A 15881-nucleotide genomic window follows, 5' to 3' on the forward strand; every position below is an offset into this window, starting at 1 on the left:
CAGCATTGAGAGTTGTTTCAGTGTTCTTGCATCCTTGAGGCTACAGTATAAATCATCTCTAAAGTTGACTACTATTGGGAGGACATTGTGCATAAAAGTGTTGTTTGGGGATTTTTAAAAAAATATGCAAACGCAAATATTGGATGAACTACATACTACCATAAAGTGCCCAACAATGCAGTTATGAAATAAAATTGGTCATAATTAAACTTTTGCATGGTGGTGACTCTTCTTTTATAATTAGCCAGTTATTCCCTCGGTGTTCTAGGTGACCTGCTGTCGGACCCAACTGTCTTCATCCCTGAGCTTTGTAACTGTTGCAGTGTAACTTCAAGCCTGAATCTTTCTGACAGGTCTGTTCGAGAGGTATCCATTCCTTCATGTATGGTCAACTAATTATATTCAGTTCTAAAATCATAGAATAGGTAAGTAGAATGTCACCAAATGTACCAGAGCAGGACCATCCAAGCCAAATGACTGTATTTATTGACTTCCGTTTACAAGTCGAGGACAGAGGTGAAATACAGTAAAGTATATGAACAATGCTCTAGAGACTGGAAGGGTGAATGTCTCATCCAAGAGCTATGATAGTTGCACCTAGGGAAAAAGTCAAATTCCTACTGAAATGAACATGATATTTCCCTTCAGTTGCAGAATTTTGGGGGGGTAATATGCTGAGATTGTCTTGTTTCCATAGAAGCAGCTATGGTCTGACAACAAGAAAAGAGATATTATCCTTGTACACGTAAAGTTTAGCTAACTTTTATTGATTTTTAAAAAAAGTTAACTTTTTTTAAATCAAAGTATAGTTGACATGTAATGTTATATTAGTTTCAGGTATATATTGATTTGGATTTTTTACATTTTGCCTACCACATTCACAAGGGTTAGTTTCAATACCTCTCAGTGTCTATGTATGAGAGATGGTCATATCTTTATTTTATTAATGCAGAAACAAAAAACACAATTTCCTTATGTATAAGTGAAAGAAAATATCCTCTTTGGAGTATTATTATGTAGTGAGTCTGAGAATTTTCTTGCCTAGAAGTAACAGAATGAATTACACATAAAAGCACACATAAAAAATTTGCACATACATGAAAAATATAGTATGAATAGCATAAAAATAAAATAGTGTACTGTGGATGTTTCCAGGTGAATTAAAACCTTCCCCCAAGTTCTGCCATTGATTTGAGTCTGTTACTTAATTTCCCTGAAGCTTTCCATCTCTTTATTTAAAATAGAAGTTATCTGTTCTTAGAATGAATTATTACTGAGAAACTGTTGTGTAGATGTTTGAACTCATGGTATTTTGGAGTATGAAACTGTAACATAAAGCTATATGAATCTTATATTTATCTAATCCGGTAGCTCTCAAACCTAGCTTTTTATTAGAACTAGCTGCACAACTTTAAAAAGAAGAAAAAAAGACAGCACCTAGACCGTGCCCTTAAGAGTTGCTGGAGTAGATACTGTAATTACTCCCATGTAGACCTGAAGAAACTGAGGAATAAAATAGGTTGGTAATATACTTAATGCCCCATACCAACAAATGACCAAGCTGGGGTATGAACCTGACAGTTTGGTTTCAGCCTCCATTCTGTTAGGCAGAAATGCAGGACAGAAATTAAATGGCATACCCAACATGGATTCCCCGTATGATTTTCTTTTCTATCGACTTTCCCCTTTATTGGACAAGACTTTTTTTTTTTCACAAAATGTACTATGCAAGATTTTAATTTTTTGAGTACAGAATTTCCTGATAACATTTGGTAAGATTGTGTTAATGTACAGATTCTTCATTTCTCTCTTTTTTTCCCCCATACTCTCCAGCTCAGTTAATTCAATCCCACCTAACCTTTGTATTATATATACATGTTCTCTGTAGTATCTCTTCCCTTTCTTTCATCCCTTTTAATTTTAGGTGCAGTTGTTGGATAGCAGGTCAGGGAGCCCCATTTTGACTATGCATGGTAACTGTAAGAGAATGCTTGGTGAGACCAATTTTGAGAAAAAGGAAAGGTATAACTTAAGAATTTTTTAATGTGGAGCCACTGTTACACGAAGCTGTTCAGAGCATCTGAACACCCTTTCAACATCTTCACAGATGTTATCTACAACGTTTTTATTTTTCTCCTGTTCAACAAGCAGCATTGGTGACAAACGTCTTACTCTTCAGTTTGGTTTTGTTACTTTAGAATCACATTTATTCTTTTTTAATGTTTATTACTTTTGAGAGAGAGAGAGAGAGAGACAGCATGAGTGGGGGATGGGCAGAGAGAGAGGGAGACACAGAATTTGAAGCAGGCTCCTGGCTCTGAGCTGATAGCCCCCAACACGAGGCTCGAACCCATGAACTGCAAGATCATGACCTGAGCTGAAGTTGGACACTTAACCTACTGAGCCACCCAAATGTCCCTGAATCAAACTTACTTCAAATATGGAGACTGTTTCTTGTTGATGGTGTTTTCTAGTAACTGGCTTTAATTTTAAAGAATGTATTGAAAATGCACAAATTCCTTTTTAAAACTCCAGTTTCTAATTTGAGGTCTCACTTTGAGATACCGAAATAAACTGATGGTATTCGTTTAGAATTTAACTCAATTTTCTCCCAAATGTAAACTTAAAAAAGCATATTGAAGCAATAGCTAAGTTTTCAGAGATTTGATAAATGTCCGAATTAGATACAACCCATTAGGCAAAAATCCCAACTTGTGAGACAGACGTGAGGAGGAAATGCTCTGTTTTATATTATTGGCTCCTTATATATGGGATATGCTTATTGACAGACTGTTAGAAAGCCTCTTGAGTTTCTAAACAAATGACAGTTGAGAGGCACTTGAAATTAGTCTTTTCAAAACTTCCTGCTAGAAAAATGTAAGCAATGATTTCTCATCAAAATTATATTTAAAAACCGGGTGATCACATTATAGCAAAGTAACATTCTGTACAACTACCAAGGAATACTATTGGGGGGGATTGTTGCAGAGTTTTGGTACTGATATGTATTTGATATTGATATGTATTGATATTGACATTGATATGTATTGATACAACCTGCCGTTGTAAGACGAACTAAAAGTCTCTGGAGATTTTGATTTCAAGAGTTTAAAAGGATTTTCAAGTGGCTTTGCTAACACTATTTTATTACAAGGTGTAGGTTAGTCTGGGGTAACGGTGTTAACAGTAGAGACCATTATGTATTTTTTAATGTTTAAAGTGAATAACGTATACAACAAGCAACTGACATTCAGTTTGTTCCAGTGATTTCTCTACACGTTTGTTTAATGATTTTGAAAATGTTAGCATAGCAGGGAAGAATTTAGAGGTCATTTAAGACTTATTTGTATTTAAATTATTTGATAGAATCTCATCACATTCGACCCTTGGCACATTGTAAAGCAGGTCATGATCTCCTTTTGACATCACGGGTATTTTGAATGACATACTCAGCAATGTGGAAATTTCAGCCTAATTAGGTGCCTCTTATTCTGTGATTTGTCTTGGGTATCCTTGCTTATGGGTTGAACTTTTTTTTTTTTAACCTTTCTCATCCTATTACATTTTAAATGTCACCAGACCAGTGTTTATATAGTTGGCTTCTCCCTTCCCTGTCTTTTCTATCCATTACTACCTCTTCCACATAGGAGCATTTCTTTCGGAGCTCTGCTACTTTTTCTGCCCTGGACAGCAAAACAACCTCCTTTCAGGATAATTGACTCTTTTCAGAAATTTCTTGGCCGTTTTGTGCAATCTTTTCTACCACCACTGTTTCTCATCCCAGGTAAGATTTCAGAAAGTATGTTTGATTTCAATTAATTATGTTGTACTTGGCACCAAATGCAAGACATTTGGTGATTTTTTTTTCATTATGTGAATGAACTGGATCATTTCTCTATCAAATGTGAGAGAAGTATTAATACATGTACTGGTTTTAAAATCAGATTTGTATGTTCCAGATATGTTTGAATAATTCAAAACATGCATTCTGATAACCTCATGTGGGCTGGGAAGTTCTGGAAGCCCTAGAGGTCTGGGCATCTGTGAAACTGTCAGCAAAAGAATGAGTTGGGGAGTTGAGGCAGGAGGAGGGGACCCTCAGATCCCTGGGCTCTGAGAGAGCTCAGATCCCTGGATTTAATTAACTTCAGTGTTCTGACACCCAGAAGGTGAGAGTTGCAGAAATGTAGGGAGATGCCTAGGAGTCACCAGCTAGCTCAGTTTGCTCCCTTGTCTTAGATGGAAGAGGTAGCAGAAATTGATTAAGGGGTAGACTTTAAATCAGAATAGAATAATCTGTGCTGAAAAGTAAGTAGTATTGAACAAAGTTAGATTTCCTTCCATGGGTCATAAAGGGCGATTATGCTGATACACAAAGTTTAGTGGGTCACAACACTGATGGGGGAAAAATAGCTAAATCTATTTTACACTCACATGGCAGTTTGTTGCTATAATTATTAGATTGTCCTCATTTCTCTTCAGTTTGAGACACTTAAGTCTTATTACTACAGATTCAATATTTGAACTACATTAGTACTTTGCCATAGAGGGATGTTGGATTGAAATCCATGTACTATTCTGATTACCAGTCAAGAGGACCTCCTGGCTTCCCTTCTGTCTATCAGAAAATGAAATACCAATGCGTTAGAGAAGTAACAAAGACTTTTAGGAGAATTTGATCCTGGGTTCCTGTGAAGATGTCTGTATTCTGGACCTCAGGGACCTAGTAATTTTAAGATCTCCATAAGGGAAACCTTAAGAGTAAGGCTTAACTGAATTTTCTGTATAACAAAATGTTTTCAAATTAAACCTACTCTTGGTGGTTAGTGTTTAGTTGTTTATCCTTTTGCAAAATTAAGCATTCCCAAATTGTTCAAATGGAGAGCAATTTTTTTTTTCAGAAAAGCAGGGCTGAGCTGGTAAAGTAAGTTTTCTGAATTACCTCTGTTATGGGGAAGCTAACCCAGAAGTTACCTTGTGGATAACTGCCCCAAGCAGAAAAAGGTTTTTGGATGCTGAGCAGGCTACTGAACGAATTGACCTATGAATTGACATATTCAAACCCATGACAGAAAGGGCTGAGTCACAAAAGGGTTCTCGAGCACCTATACTCTGGGGACTTTTAACAACATACACTTGTTTCCATTCAGGGTTTGCTTTGTTTCAGCCCCGAATGAGCTCTGATTTTGAGGCCTCAGCCTGCAAACCGTGAGTACCTCCAAGAGGTGCTCCACTTAGAGCTGGACGATGGATTTGGGAGCAGTTTTCAAGGGGATGTTGTCACCTTGTCACCCACCGTATCAGAAGGCTCTGGGACTGGTTCTTAAAGCAGCTTTCCTTAGGCCAGTGCTGCCAAATATATTTGATGGATGTTGTTCCCAGGTTTCTGGAACCATGTAAAGTGAAGCCTGGGGACCAAATCACAGAAGAATGGGCCTAAATTGGAAACATGAATTTTTTCAGCGCTATTCGATGCAATGCACAATAGTAAAGTTGCACTTCTGCTGGAAGCAGATTGAAATGTGAAAGGTCATATTCACTCCAGAATTAAGGAAAGTTTCATGGTTTGAATCATAACCCCATAGAGCATAAAACCAGGTGAGGCTGGCTAGCTAATCATCATTAAAAGGATGATTTACATCAAAATACATGGGTCAATCTTTCTTGCTCTTGATGTTCTCGATGATTGTGATTTCTTAACAAAAGAGGCTTAAGAAATAATCCCTCAAAGCCTGGGGGGCAAAATCATGTCTGTTAAAGCAAAACTTTTTTAAAAAAATTATTCTTATCGTCAGTTGTTTGGGGGACTGAGAAACCTGAGGCCTTTTGATTTATTTTCTGACATTTCATTGAGAGCCTATAAGTAGTATGTACAATTCATGTCAGTCTTAACAGACGAAGTGATTTCTTTGGGAGAGCCATCACGGGGCCATTGTGACTTATGGGAATGATGTGAAAAAATAATCTCTCTCTGCACAAAACCTGCTTATTTTACAAATACATCACAGGGTGATGTTAAGGAGGGGAAGAAGAGTGGTTACTCGCATGGTTTGCTTAGCAGATAGAGTGGAAGGTGGAAGAAACTGTTACCTGTGCTAGCCACTAGCCCTCCTGACATCTTATCTGAATGCTAATAACGAATGCTACACATTGTGTGCTTACAGCTAAGTGTTCGACACTAATAAGCATTATAATATGCCTAGGAGAGACAGAAGTATTTTGTTCCCATTTTCCGGGCAGTTCACATCACTTGGATGGGGCAGATCAGAAACTCAAACCTTAGTCTCTAGAGGCTCTTAAAAGGAGGACGGAAGTTTCCTCTTTCAAAGAGCTGTCGTAAGGTTTTCAATGAGACACGCTGCATGTAGTGCAGCAAGGGAAATAGAGCCTGGGCCCTTAGCTGGAGCTCCCTCTAGGATCCCTCATTATCATTCTAATAATCAAAATTATCATTATAATGATGTCTTCTAGTTCTACCTCTACAATTACTGCCACTAATACTAATTGGTAATAGTAATAATCATGGCTACCCGGGGCGAGAGGACCTGTGAGGCGGTGATTATTTTAGGAAGTAAAAGAGGGGCAGGTTTGACAGCTGATTTAAGTTAGAATCATTTGTCACTTCCTGCTTCTCTTTGCACTCACTGTGACTACACGAGCCCTGCGAGAGGCCGCTTGAAGGAGCCTTCCCATCACTCCTCGTAAACACACACCAGATGTGCTTTATCCATTGGCTGCCTTCCGCCAGCGTTCACCCAGGGCAGGAAGTAGGATGACTGTGTCCACTTTCCACCCCTGTCCCAAGCCTGTGAGCAGCTGCCCTGGAAGGACCGTGACCCTTAGCGCCACCCAGAGCTGTGTTTGCATTTAATGGATCCTCACCTAACTTTCCACTCTGAGAGAAATCAGGCATACATTTGTCATATTTTATTAATAATGTACTAATTATTATTATGCAGATGAATACTGCATAGTCTACTCGTTCGTTCCTAGGGCAACAGTTTTGGAACCAAAGAAATGAGAATCAGAGAAGTGCAGCCTATTGCCATATTCCTTAGTTGACCTCCTTGGTGTGAATAATTGTATCTCTGGAACCAGTTGCTGTATAACAAACCGCCCTAAACCCTTGTGGCTTCAAACGATGACTTATTATTTCTCTTTGTGGATTGATTGGGGTTTTGTGTTTCTTTGTTTTTTTTCTGGTCTCACGTGGGTCACTATGTGGCTGCATCCAGCAGGCATGGTGGCTGAAAGCGGGCTCTGCCGGGAAGGCTGGCACAGCTGGGCCTCTCTCTCCACGTGGTTTTTTCATTCTATCCAGGAGTGGAGGGAAAAAAGCTGCAAGCCTTTTGCACCTGGCACCATTTCCATGACGTTCTCTTGGTCATTCCAGCCCTGACGCAGGTGGAAGTCAAACAGACTCCACCTCCTGATGGGAGGGCTGGCAATGTCGCAGTGCGAAAGAGCCTGAGTGCTAGAGAAGTGGTTTCGGCCATCTTTGAAAACAAGTTAACACAAACTGCAAAAATATGTATCAAGCGAAAGTTGCACCAACCCTGGTGATGCTGGATTTTTCTACTAAAGGTGAGGTTTATCTTGTTAAAGATACTTCAGAATAAATACTCCTTGGGGCTAATTTTGAAGCATTCCTGCATAAGCTTGTTCAAAGATGTAGAGATTTGGGTTGCAGGGCCAGCCTGTAAATTACCTCCTGTGTTTGGAGCATCCACATGGAACAATTCACTTATTCATGCCTGCATGCATTCATTCATGCATATATTTGAATGTGTTTTCCTGCCCAAATCCCTAAACTGGACACGGTAAGAGGGTGAATAGCCAGATTAACTAGACGTCTTTTTTAAACTTAAAATATTACCATTGACTGTGATCTTTTTCTTCTTACCTGTGTTAATCCCAATAGGACCAACTTCTCTGATTTTTTTTTTTAGTTGGTAGTTTTTTAAACTCAACTACTTTTTTTTTCTTTAAGCAAGAACTCTTTTTATCCTTCCCATGTAAACCTCTATTAAGAAGTTGTTAAATTGTTTTTAATGTTTATTTATTTTCGAGAGAGACAGAGACAGAATGTGAGTGGGTTAGGGACAGAGAGAGAGGGAGACACAGAATCCGAAGCAGATTCCAGGCTCCGAGCTGTCAGAGCCCGACGTGGGCTTGAACTCATGAGCTGTGAGATCATGACCTAAGCCAAAGTCAGATGCTCAACCGACTGAGCCACTCTGGGATTTTCTGGTACCAGGTACAAATTTGTACACCAGTCATTCATTATTTGTTCATTTATGCAGAAAATATTTATGGTGTTGTAGGCCTGTTCTAGGTAGAGTATGCTGCAGTGAAATTAAAAAACAAAAAACAAAAAACAAAACTTCTTGTCATCATGTAATTTAAATTCTAGTCAGGGGAAATAGCAAAAAAATATGTGATTTGTTGTGATAAAGCAGAGGTCAGGGAGATGAGGGGAAATGATGAAAAGAGACAGAGAGGGGTGCCTGGGTGGCTCTGTTGGTTAAGTGCCTGACTCTTGATTTTAGTTCAGATCAGGTCATGAGATCGAGTCCTGCATCAAGCCCCATATCAGGCTCTGCACTGGATGTCAAGCCTGCCTAAGATTCTCTCTCTCCCTCTCCCTCTTCCCCTTCCCTGCTTGAGAGCAGACACATGCTCTCTCTCTCTCTAAGAAAGAAAGAAAGAAAGAAAGAAAGAAAGAAAGAAAGAAAAGAAAAAAGACAGAGAAAAGCTGGACAGTGAGGTAAGAGGAAAATCAAGAAGAAATGGTGTCTTGTTGGGTGGAAAGTACTTGAAGACAATGACAATTGTTTCAAAGGCTGCTGAGAGCTCAGGTTACCGAGGACTAAGGAGGGACCACTGTATTTGGCGATGTGGCCGTCATCAGCGACCCCCCTGACGTGAACTATTTCATGGAGGGGGCTGCAGACAAAAGCCAAATTAGTCTGAGTTCAAGAGAGAATGAGGCGAAAGGAAGGAGAGGCAGAGAGTCTAGAAAACTCTTTTGGGGATATTTTGCTAAAAGAAATGGGGAGGAATAGGATGGTAACTGAAGTGGGCTGCAGGAGAGAATTTTATATAATAGGAAATATGACAGCATGTTTGGTACTACAGGAATGATCCAGCTCGGTGGAAAAACATGACATGGAAGAGAGAGGGGCAATTTCTGGAATGATGTCCTTCAGTAGCTGAGAAGGATGGATTGCTCTAGAGCAGATTTTAAAATATTCATATTATTGAATTTTTTGAGCATATACCCCAGATATATATATATATATATATATATATATTCCATATATATATATGGAAATAAACATGTTTATTATAACTTTTATTTATATGCTATTTTACTACATACAAACTGTTATCTATATGCTACTTTAATGTTTTAATTTCAAAACATACATAAAATTCTAACCAAATCGTCGGGGAAAAATATAGAGAGAAATAAAAGGCCTAGTATTTTCCCTCCATACCCCACAGATAGTCTTACACACGTACCCCTTAAAGTGCATACACCTCACTTTGGGGTTCTTTCTTACCTGTAGACAATGTCACTATTTGACACTGACTCTGACTTATCAAAGAACAGTTGGAAAGAAAAAGCTTGATCTTTTAGGTTTGAGAATTCGTGTTTTTCTCTTATCTTGTTTTCTGTCTAGGGAAGTGTGTTGACCTTCAGCTATCCCTTATAGAGAGCCATGACTTCAAAAGTAATGCTTGATATGATCTAGTTAAAAGATCTAATTCACAAGAGGATTCTTCAAATGCACCTTGAGGCTACTTTGTGTCACATGTAGTATCACAAAATGCAAACAAACAAACAAACAAACAAAAAACAACCAACAACAAACAAACAAACAACTCAGAAAGGAGATTAGCCACATTTCCATTTTTATTAGCTGACATTGGGTCACTTTTTAAACATAGGTTATTCCCATGGCTTTCTTGAACCCATGATTAAAGGGGAAAAGTATACATCTCATTGTAGGTATACATACAACTAAAATCTTTCACCATAGGATAGGAAGAGTGAGAAATGTATTTTGTCATTTTTGTGTTAAAAAAAAATGCAGTTTCCAGCTAATGAGCAAACTAAGGAAGGTGTCCCCAGGATGTAAGGGGTAAAAAGTTTAAGTGATAGGCACTTAACTATCCAGACACTAAGTGACTGGAGCTTTTCCCAGAAGACACTGCTCTGGAAGATACTTTTGCTAATTATGAGGCTGAGATCACTGGCATGAAAACATTGCTCTGTCACTGGTTAATATAATAAAACAATGATGTCAGGTTGAGCCACCATGAAAGTCTTTAAGGTGGCCAGAGGAATCTTTCCCACTGTTTCAATGAGACCCCAGTTGTAAATTCATATGTTCAGGTATGTCGGAAAGACGCTCAGATACAGTCATCATGTTCACGAGTGTGTAGATCTCTTTCTCGAGGAGACAGATGCTCCTAAATCAGCCTCTCCATTGCAGGGGGTGGCATCATGCTCCACATTTCCACTCGAGAGCCTTCCTTTTCCTGACGGCTGGGGCTGTAGGTTCCCTGAGTTGCCCTTTTGTTGGAGGCAATAACGGAAGCGACGACCGCCAGAAAGAGGATCAACAACAAGGCTGACGTCACTGAGCCGACGGTGGTGAAAATGTCCGAGACCAGGTCATCTGCCAACTGGAAGGATTGAAATAATTGTGATGTGAATGACAGAGAAGAGGTAAGTGTTCAGAGTGATGGAACCACCCTGGAATGAAAACCAACCAGAATGCTGGTGCCACTCAGTTCTGTAAAAAGACCAAGGTACTAAAGGGAAGTCAGATTTTCTTATTCCCAGGTCCTATGAAAATGACTATATAGGTAACACCTAAGGTCTAGAGTCAGAAAGTGTGGCATGAAATACCTCCTCTATTCTGCTTCTTAATGTCTGTGACTGAGATCATTCGTAGGATATCAAAGGCAAAAGATAACCACACATATTTGTAGTCATTCTATAGCTATACAAACATTCATAGTATCTTCCCTCCCTTGCCAGAAGCTCTGGTTTTGGATCGAAGAAATAGTTGTTTCACAGCCTTTTTGGGGAAAAGAAGCAAATTAAATCAGTTGGGTCTCATGGGAAAGACCCCGAGACAGAGGAGGAACTGCAATGTGCTAGTCTTGCAGGCAGTTACCAATCGTCACTTTGATTTGGATTCGATGTGACAATTGAATGGTTGTAAAAACACATGAGCTCGATGTGGAACCAAACACCTAGAAACAGAAAACTGCACGTACAGCCCTGTCAGGAGGCGCTGGATCCGGGGCTCTTGGGGGTGTTACTTGTACACAGGGGTGTATTTAATGTTCATTCCACTGTGTTTGCCAAACACTTTTTAGCTGTCGGTAACCCAAGGCTGTGATTTAGTTGCAGAGCAATATGACGGGTAGGAAGCAGTCACTATATGAATTTTTTAACTGATTTTCAAAGAAATATGCCTGTCAGTAAAAGCAGCGTTACACAAGTTTAGCTTTTCATTTAGCTTTCTCTGTGACCCACCGCCCCCCACCCCCCACCCCATTACCAGACCAAGCTACTGTTATATATGGAGCCTTTGTTTATCTGAACCTCCTAGGGAATTTTAAATATCTTCAGTCTTCTTAGCCTTTTTTGGTTCACTGTGCCTGAGTTTCAACTATCATACAATTAATATAATATTGTACATCTTCACAGTGTCGTCTTAGCTGTACTGAATGTCATTCCTGCTCAAATGGGGTTCACTAGCTCGTTTGTTCATTCAACAATATTTATGGACCATCTACTGTGAATCTTTTATTGAGCTAGGAAATAAAAATACAAAGAGAATTCGAAGTTTGGGATCTGGAGCTCAGGTTCTGGTGATGGGAGAAGGCAAGGGGACACACACACACACACATATGCACAAATGCTCATAATACAATATAAATACAGATTATGATAGTGTCATAAATGAACTCTATTGGGGTGTAGTTGGAGGAATATTGGAATGAAGCATGTGATTATGCTTTGAAAGGTGAGAAGGCATTCAAATATTTGAAGCAGGAAATTCTGCTTGGACAAAACAATTTGAAATAAGAAGGGCAAAGGGACATAAAAGTCCTTAGAGTTTGGGGCAAGGGTAAGAAATCCAATGTGACCAAAGATATTGTCCAAGAATGTGTGTTTGAATTGGGAAAAGATTTTAAAGTTGGTAAGAGATAGAACTATAAAGTAGGTTAATCTTACAAGAAACAAGTTTCTTGTCAGTGGGGGGTGGGGGGCACCGAAGGAGTTTAAGCAGTAGAATGATCTGATCCGATCCGTGTTTTATTAATCTGGTTCTGGTTACAGGGTGATGGATGGTCATGGTGACGGTGGGGGAGAAGATGGAGATAGACAAAATAGGAGTGTATCTTATAAGTCGTGACAAGCCATGACCTAGGTCTAGATTTACCAACGGAATGAGAATTGAAGGAGAAGAATGGTTGAGGGAGACTTTCGAGGTAGAGTGGCTCCCTCTTAGATTGTGCAAGGCTGGGCAGCAGCAGAGGAGTGATAAGGATGGCTGGTGATTCCACATTAGATGGTTGCGTGGATGGGAGATCCTCAACTGTGACGGGGTACACAGGAGGAGAGAACAGTTTTGTGCAGGAAGACTATGAGTTCAGTTTGAAAAAGCTAGTTTTGGTGCCTGGCAAACATTCAGGCATGTGGTGCTAACAGATACAAATAATTCCTCCCCTCTTTCCACTTTTCACATTGCTCCAAAAAAAACTCTGGGTTATAAGAACTTAGGAGTAAAGTCTATAGAGAATTCAAAACCACAGAAGTCTAGTTTTGTTGTGGTTGTTTTTACATTTTTTTTAACATTTATTTATTTTTGAGAGACAGAGTGTGAGCGGGGGAGGGGCAGAGAGAGAGGGAGACACAGAATCCGAAGCAAGCTCCAGGCTCCAGGCTCCAGGCTCCGAGTTGTCAGCACAGAGCCCAACATGGGGCATAGAACCCACAAACTGGGAGATCACGACCTGAGCCGATGTGACGCTTAACTGACGGAGCCACCCAAGCACCCCCAGAAGCCTAGTTTTTGAGCAAAATAGTTTACCTCCACTACAGGGCAAGTTCTCCTGCCATACTGTGTGGCCATCCTTTTGTGAGTCCTTACAGCTTTTGTCTGCAAAGATAACCATGTGCTGGGAAACATGACTAGAGCCATAGACTTGGCCTTGAAAGGTCAAAAGTCTGAGAAAGACAGAACCCAGCCAGCAAAAACCCTTGGTATTATGTAGGGAACTTGAGATAATGTACACTCTTGTTCCTAGATGTTGGCTTAATCTTAATCTGTCCAGTAAATTGTGTCATCTTCAGGAGGAAATGACTGCGCTCCTGCACAAGTGAGTTGGGAGTGTCTACACCCAAGCAGAGAAGAGACAAGGCTTTTGATTTGCTTCTCTTGTATGAACTTTTCTGGGCCCTTCTCATTCACCCCAAGTCTGATTACACTGGGGAAGCGAAAGCAACCGAGATCCTCTCATCTGCTGCCTTGCATGGAAAGAGGGGGAGGGAATTATGGGGCGTAGCCTGAGGCCTTGTGAGAACCACAGTTCTGGCTGAACCAGAGGGCTGATCTACCTCACATACCTTGTGACCCACAAGGAAGCAAAGACCCTCGTCCACAGTGGCTTCACTGTTCTCAGAAATGTAAGAACGCAAGCACAAATTCAAGGCTTGAGATGCCTGTCACCACCTGCTATGGGACGCATGGTTAAGGCTCCAGCTTAGAGAGGCATGTCCCGCGCTTAAGGCTCAGTGTGTGTGAACACTCGCCAGTCACTTCGCCTCTCAGACTCATCTGCACCACCTATAAAATTGGAGATTATATGTCAAAGGGTGGGAATAAGGAAAGAAACTGAATGCAAAAGACACAAAGCATGGCCTATGGTAGGTTCTCAACACATAAAAATAAGAGTGGCCTTTCCTATGTCATTTATCAACCTCGCCGGTTCTATGTACTTGTCAAAGGTAAACCAGCACTCCGCAGTACCTTGCAGTATGGCCAAGGGAGCCAACCTACAAACCTAATATTGCAAGTCCAAGCTCCAGATAAAGGTTTTGATGAAACAGTTCGCCTAACTATATCAAATAGAGCATGTCATTAAGCTTTGGAATAAAGCTGAATGAGTAGGGTTTTGAAATCGCCTCTTCAGGGCCCTTTGCTTTTGAATTCCCATGGTTGAAAGGCCCTTTTTTGCCCAGCTATTCTTCAACTGTGCTTAAAATATACAGCACTGCAATGGGTCTTTTGATAACTGAGGCTGCTGTGACTGACACATGAGCTGACGGGGGCCTCCAGGTGCCGGACTGTCCTGAAAAGCAGCACGGATGTCAGGCCAGACCTGCCCCGATGGGCTGTGCGCTCACACTGCACCTGTGAAAAACCTTGTTCTGAAAAGACCTACCCCTAATTAATTACACATTTCATGGAAGGTTCTTTGGTTAATGACATGATGCAATCTGTATTCAGTGATCGTGTTAATATCCTTTTTAAATGTATATTTTATATGTGATAATTTAAACTGGAATTACTTTATATTCTGTATTTGCAGAATAAAATAAAGAAGTGTTCTTTTTTTCTTTTTCTTTTTCTTCCCCCAAAGAGGATTCATTCTGAAACACTGACTGGTTGTGGCCTACATATGACCCAAGGCAAGGTGACACTCTGGAATTCTAAGGTGAAACTGTCAAACCTTATTTTGATTCTTCCCACTTGAGAGTATGCTGGAATATGCTGGAACCATACGTTTTTGGCTTTTGGGTGTTTTCTTTTTTTTAATTCTTGAAAAGGAATTTAATACTGTGTTTCTTCTGAAGTAAGACCAGACACAACAGGAACCTGCTAACAAACCAAAATGGGTTTAAATGCAGTGTGGCCACTGGTGTGGCATACATCTATATGCTAAGTGTCCCCACCTGTAGAGTGGGGACAGGAATTACCAGGTCTCCGAATTGTTCTGTACTGTAGCATTCAGGCACGCAGAGAGCTGCTCACAGGGCGTGGACGCAGAAGGAGAACTCATTCTTTGTGGGGAATCTTATTTATTATTACCCAGAGTGAGCATTCCCAGGCTGGTTTCCCTGGTCCTGCTCGGGTTTCAGGACTCTTCCCGTCCACAAACCGTTGTGAAATGTCAGCACCCAGGCCGAGCTCCGGGGTGCTGATGGGGAGCCGGCAGAGCCCTCACTGATTGACTGCTGAACAGCTCACCTAATTTTGAAAACACAAAATGAGCTGGCCTGCCTGGAAAGAGTAAGAAATGAGACCATTTCTGTCCGCAGCCTCAGGATCTGCCTGTCACAATATTTAGGGCTGGTGAGAGCATTTGGAAGAATGTGAGAACAATACACACATTGGAAGGAGCCTGGGAAAAAGATGAAGCATTCTAGAATTTCCCAGAGAAACTCAACCTCACATTTCCAAGCGAAAACATTAAAGCTTTGACTTCAAGTGAGGACAGTCAAGGACTCATGTGACAGTTACCACCTGTTCGAACTTCTTTCTCTCAGGCCTGGGTTCCATAAAAATCAGCAAAAGTAGGTTTGTGGTTAAACAGTGGTGATGCTTGCGGCTTAAAACTGGTTCCTGGAAAACACTATAGGGGTGTGAACTGCTTCAAATCCTTCCTGGAACTCGATTATATAGAGTATGTAAACATACATGGAGGCAATTTAAGATGGGAAATTACAATGTTTGAACGTGCCTGTTGGATCATGGGTTACATTCCAGCTTCAATATGTGAGTTTTTGAAACTGGTTTGTGGTGTGTGTTTTGTGTTACATGAGTAGCCAAGTAACACCATTATGTACT

General features: G+C 40.4%; 1 protein-coding gene across 1 annotated transcript in view; it reads right to left on the bottom strand.

The window, feature by feature from the left end:
- Positions 1-9910: 9910 nt before the first annotated feature.
- CRB1 (crumbs cell polarity complex component 1) overlaps positions 9911-15881 on the bottom strand; it is a 143668-nt gene continuing 137697 nt past the window's right edge. The window contains exon 11 of the mRNA XM_027074600.2: positions 9911-10695. Within this exon, the coding sequence (XP_026930401.2) occupies positions 10480-10695 (216 nt within the window). The 3' untranslated portion in view covers positions 9911-10479. The remainder of the gene's footprint in view (positions 10696-15881) is intronic.

Source organism: Acinonyx jubatus, chromosome E4 (genome assembly GCF_027475565.1).
Source record: "Acinonyx jubatus isolate Ajub_Pintada_27869175 chromosome E4, VMU_Ajub_asm_v1.0, whole genome shotgun sequence".
NCBI classification, from domain to species: Eukaryota; Metazoa; Chordata; class Mammalia; order Carnivora; family Felidae; genus Acinonyx; species Acinonyx jubatus.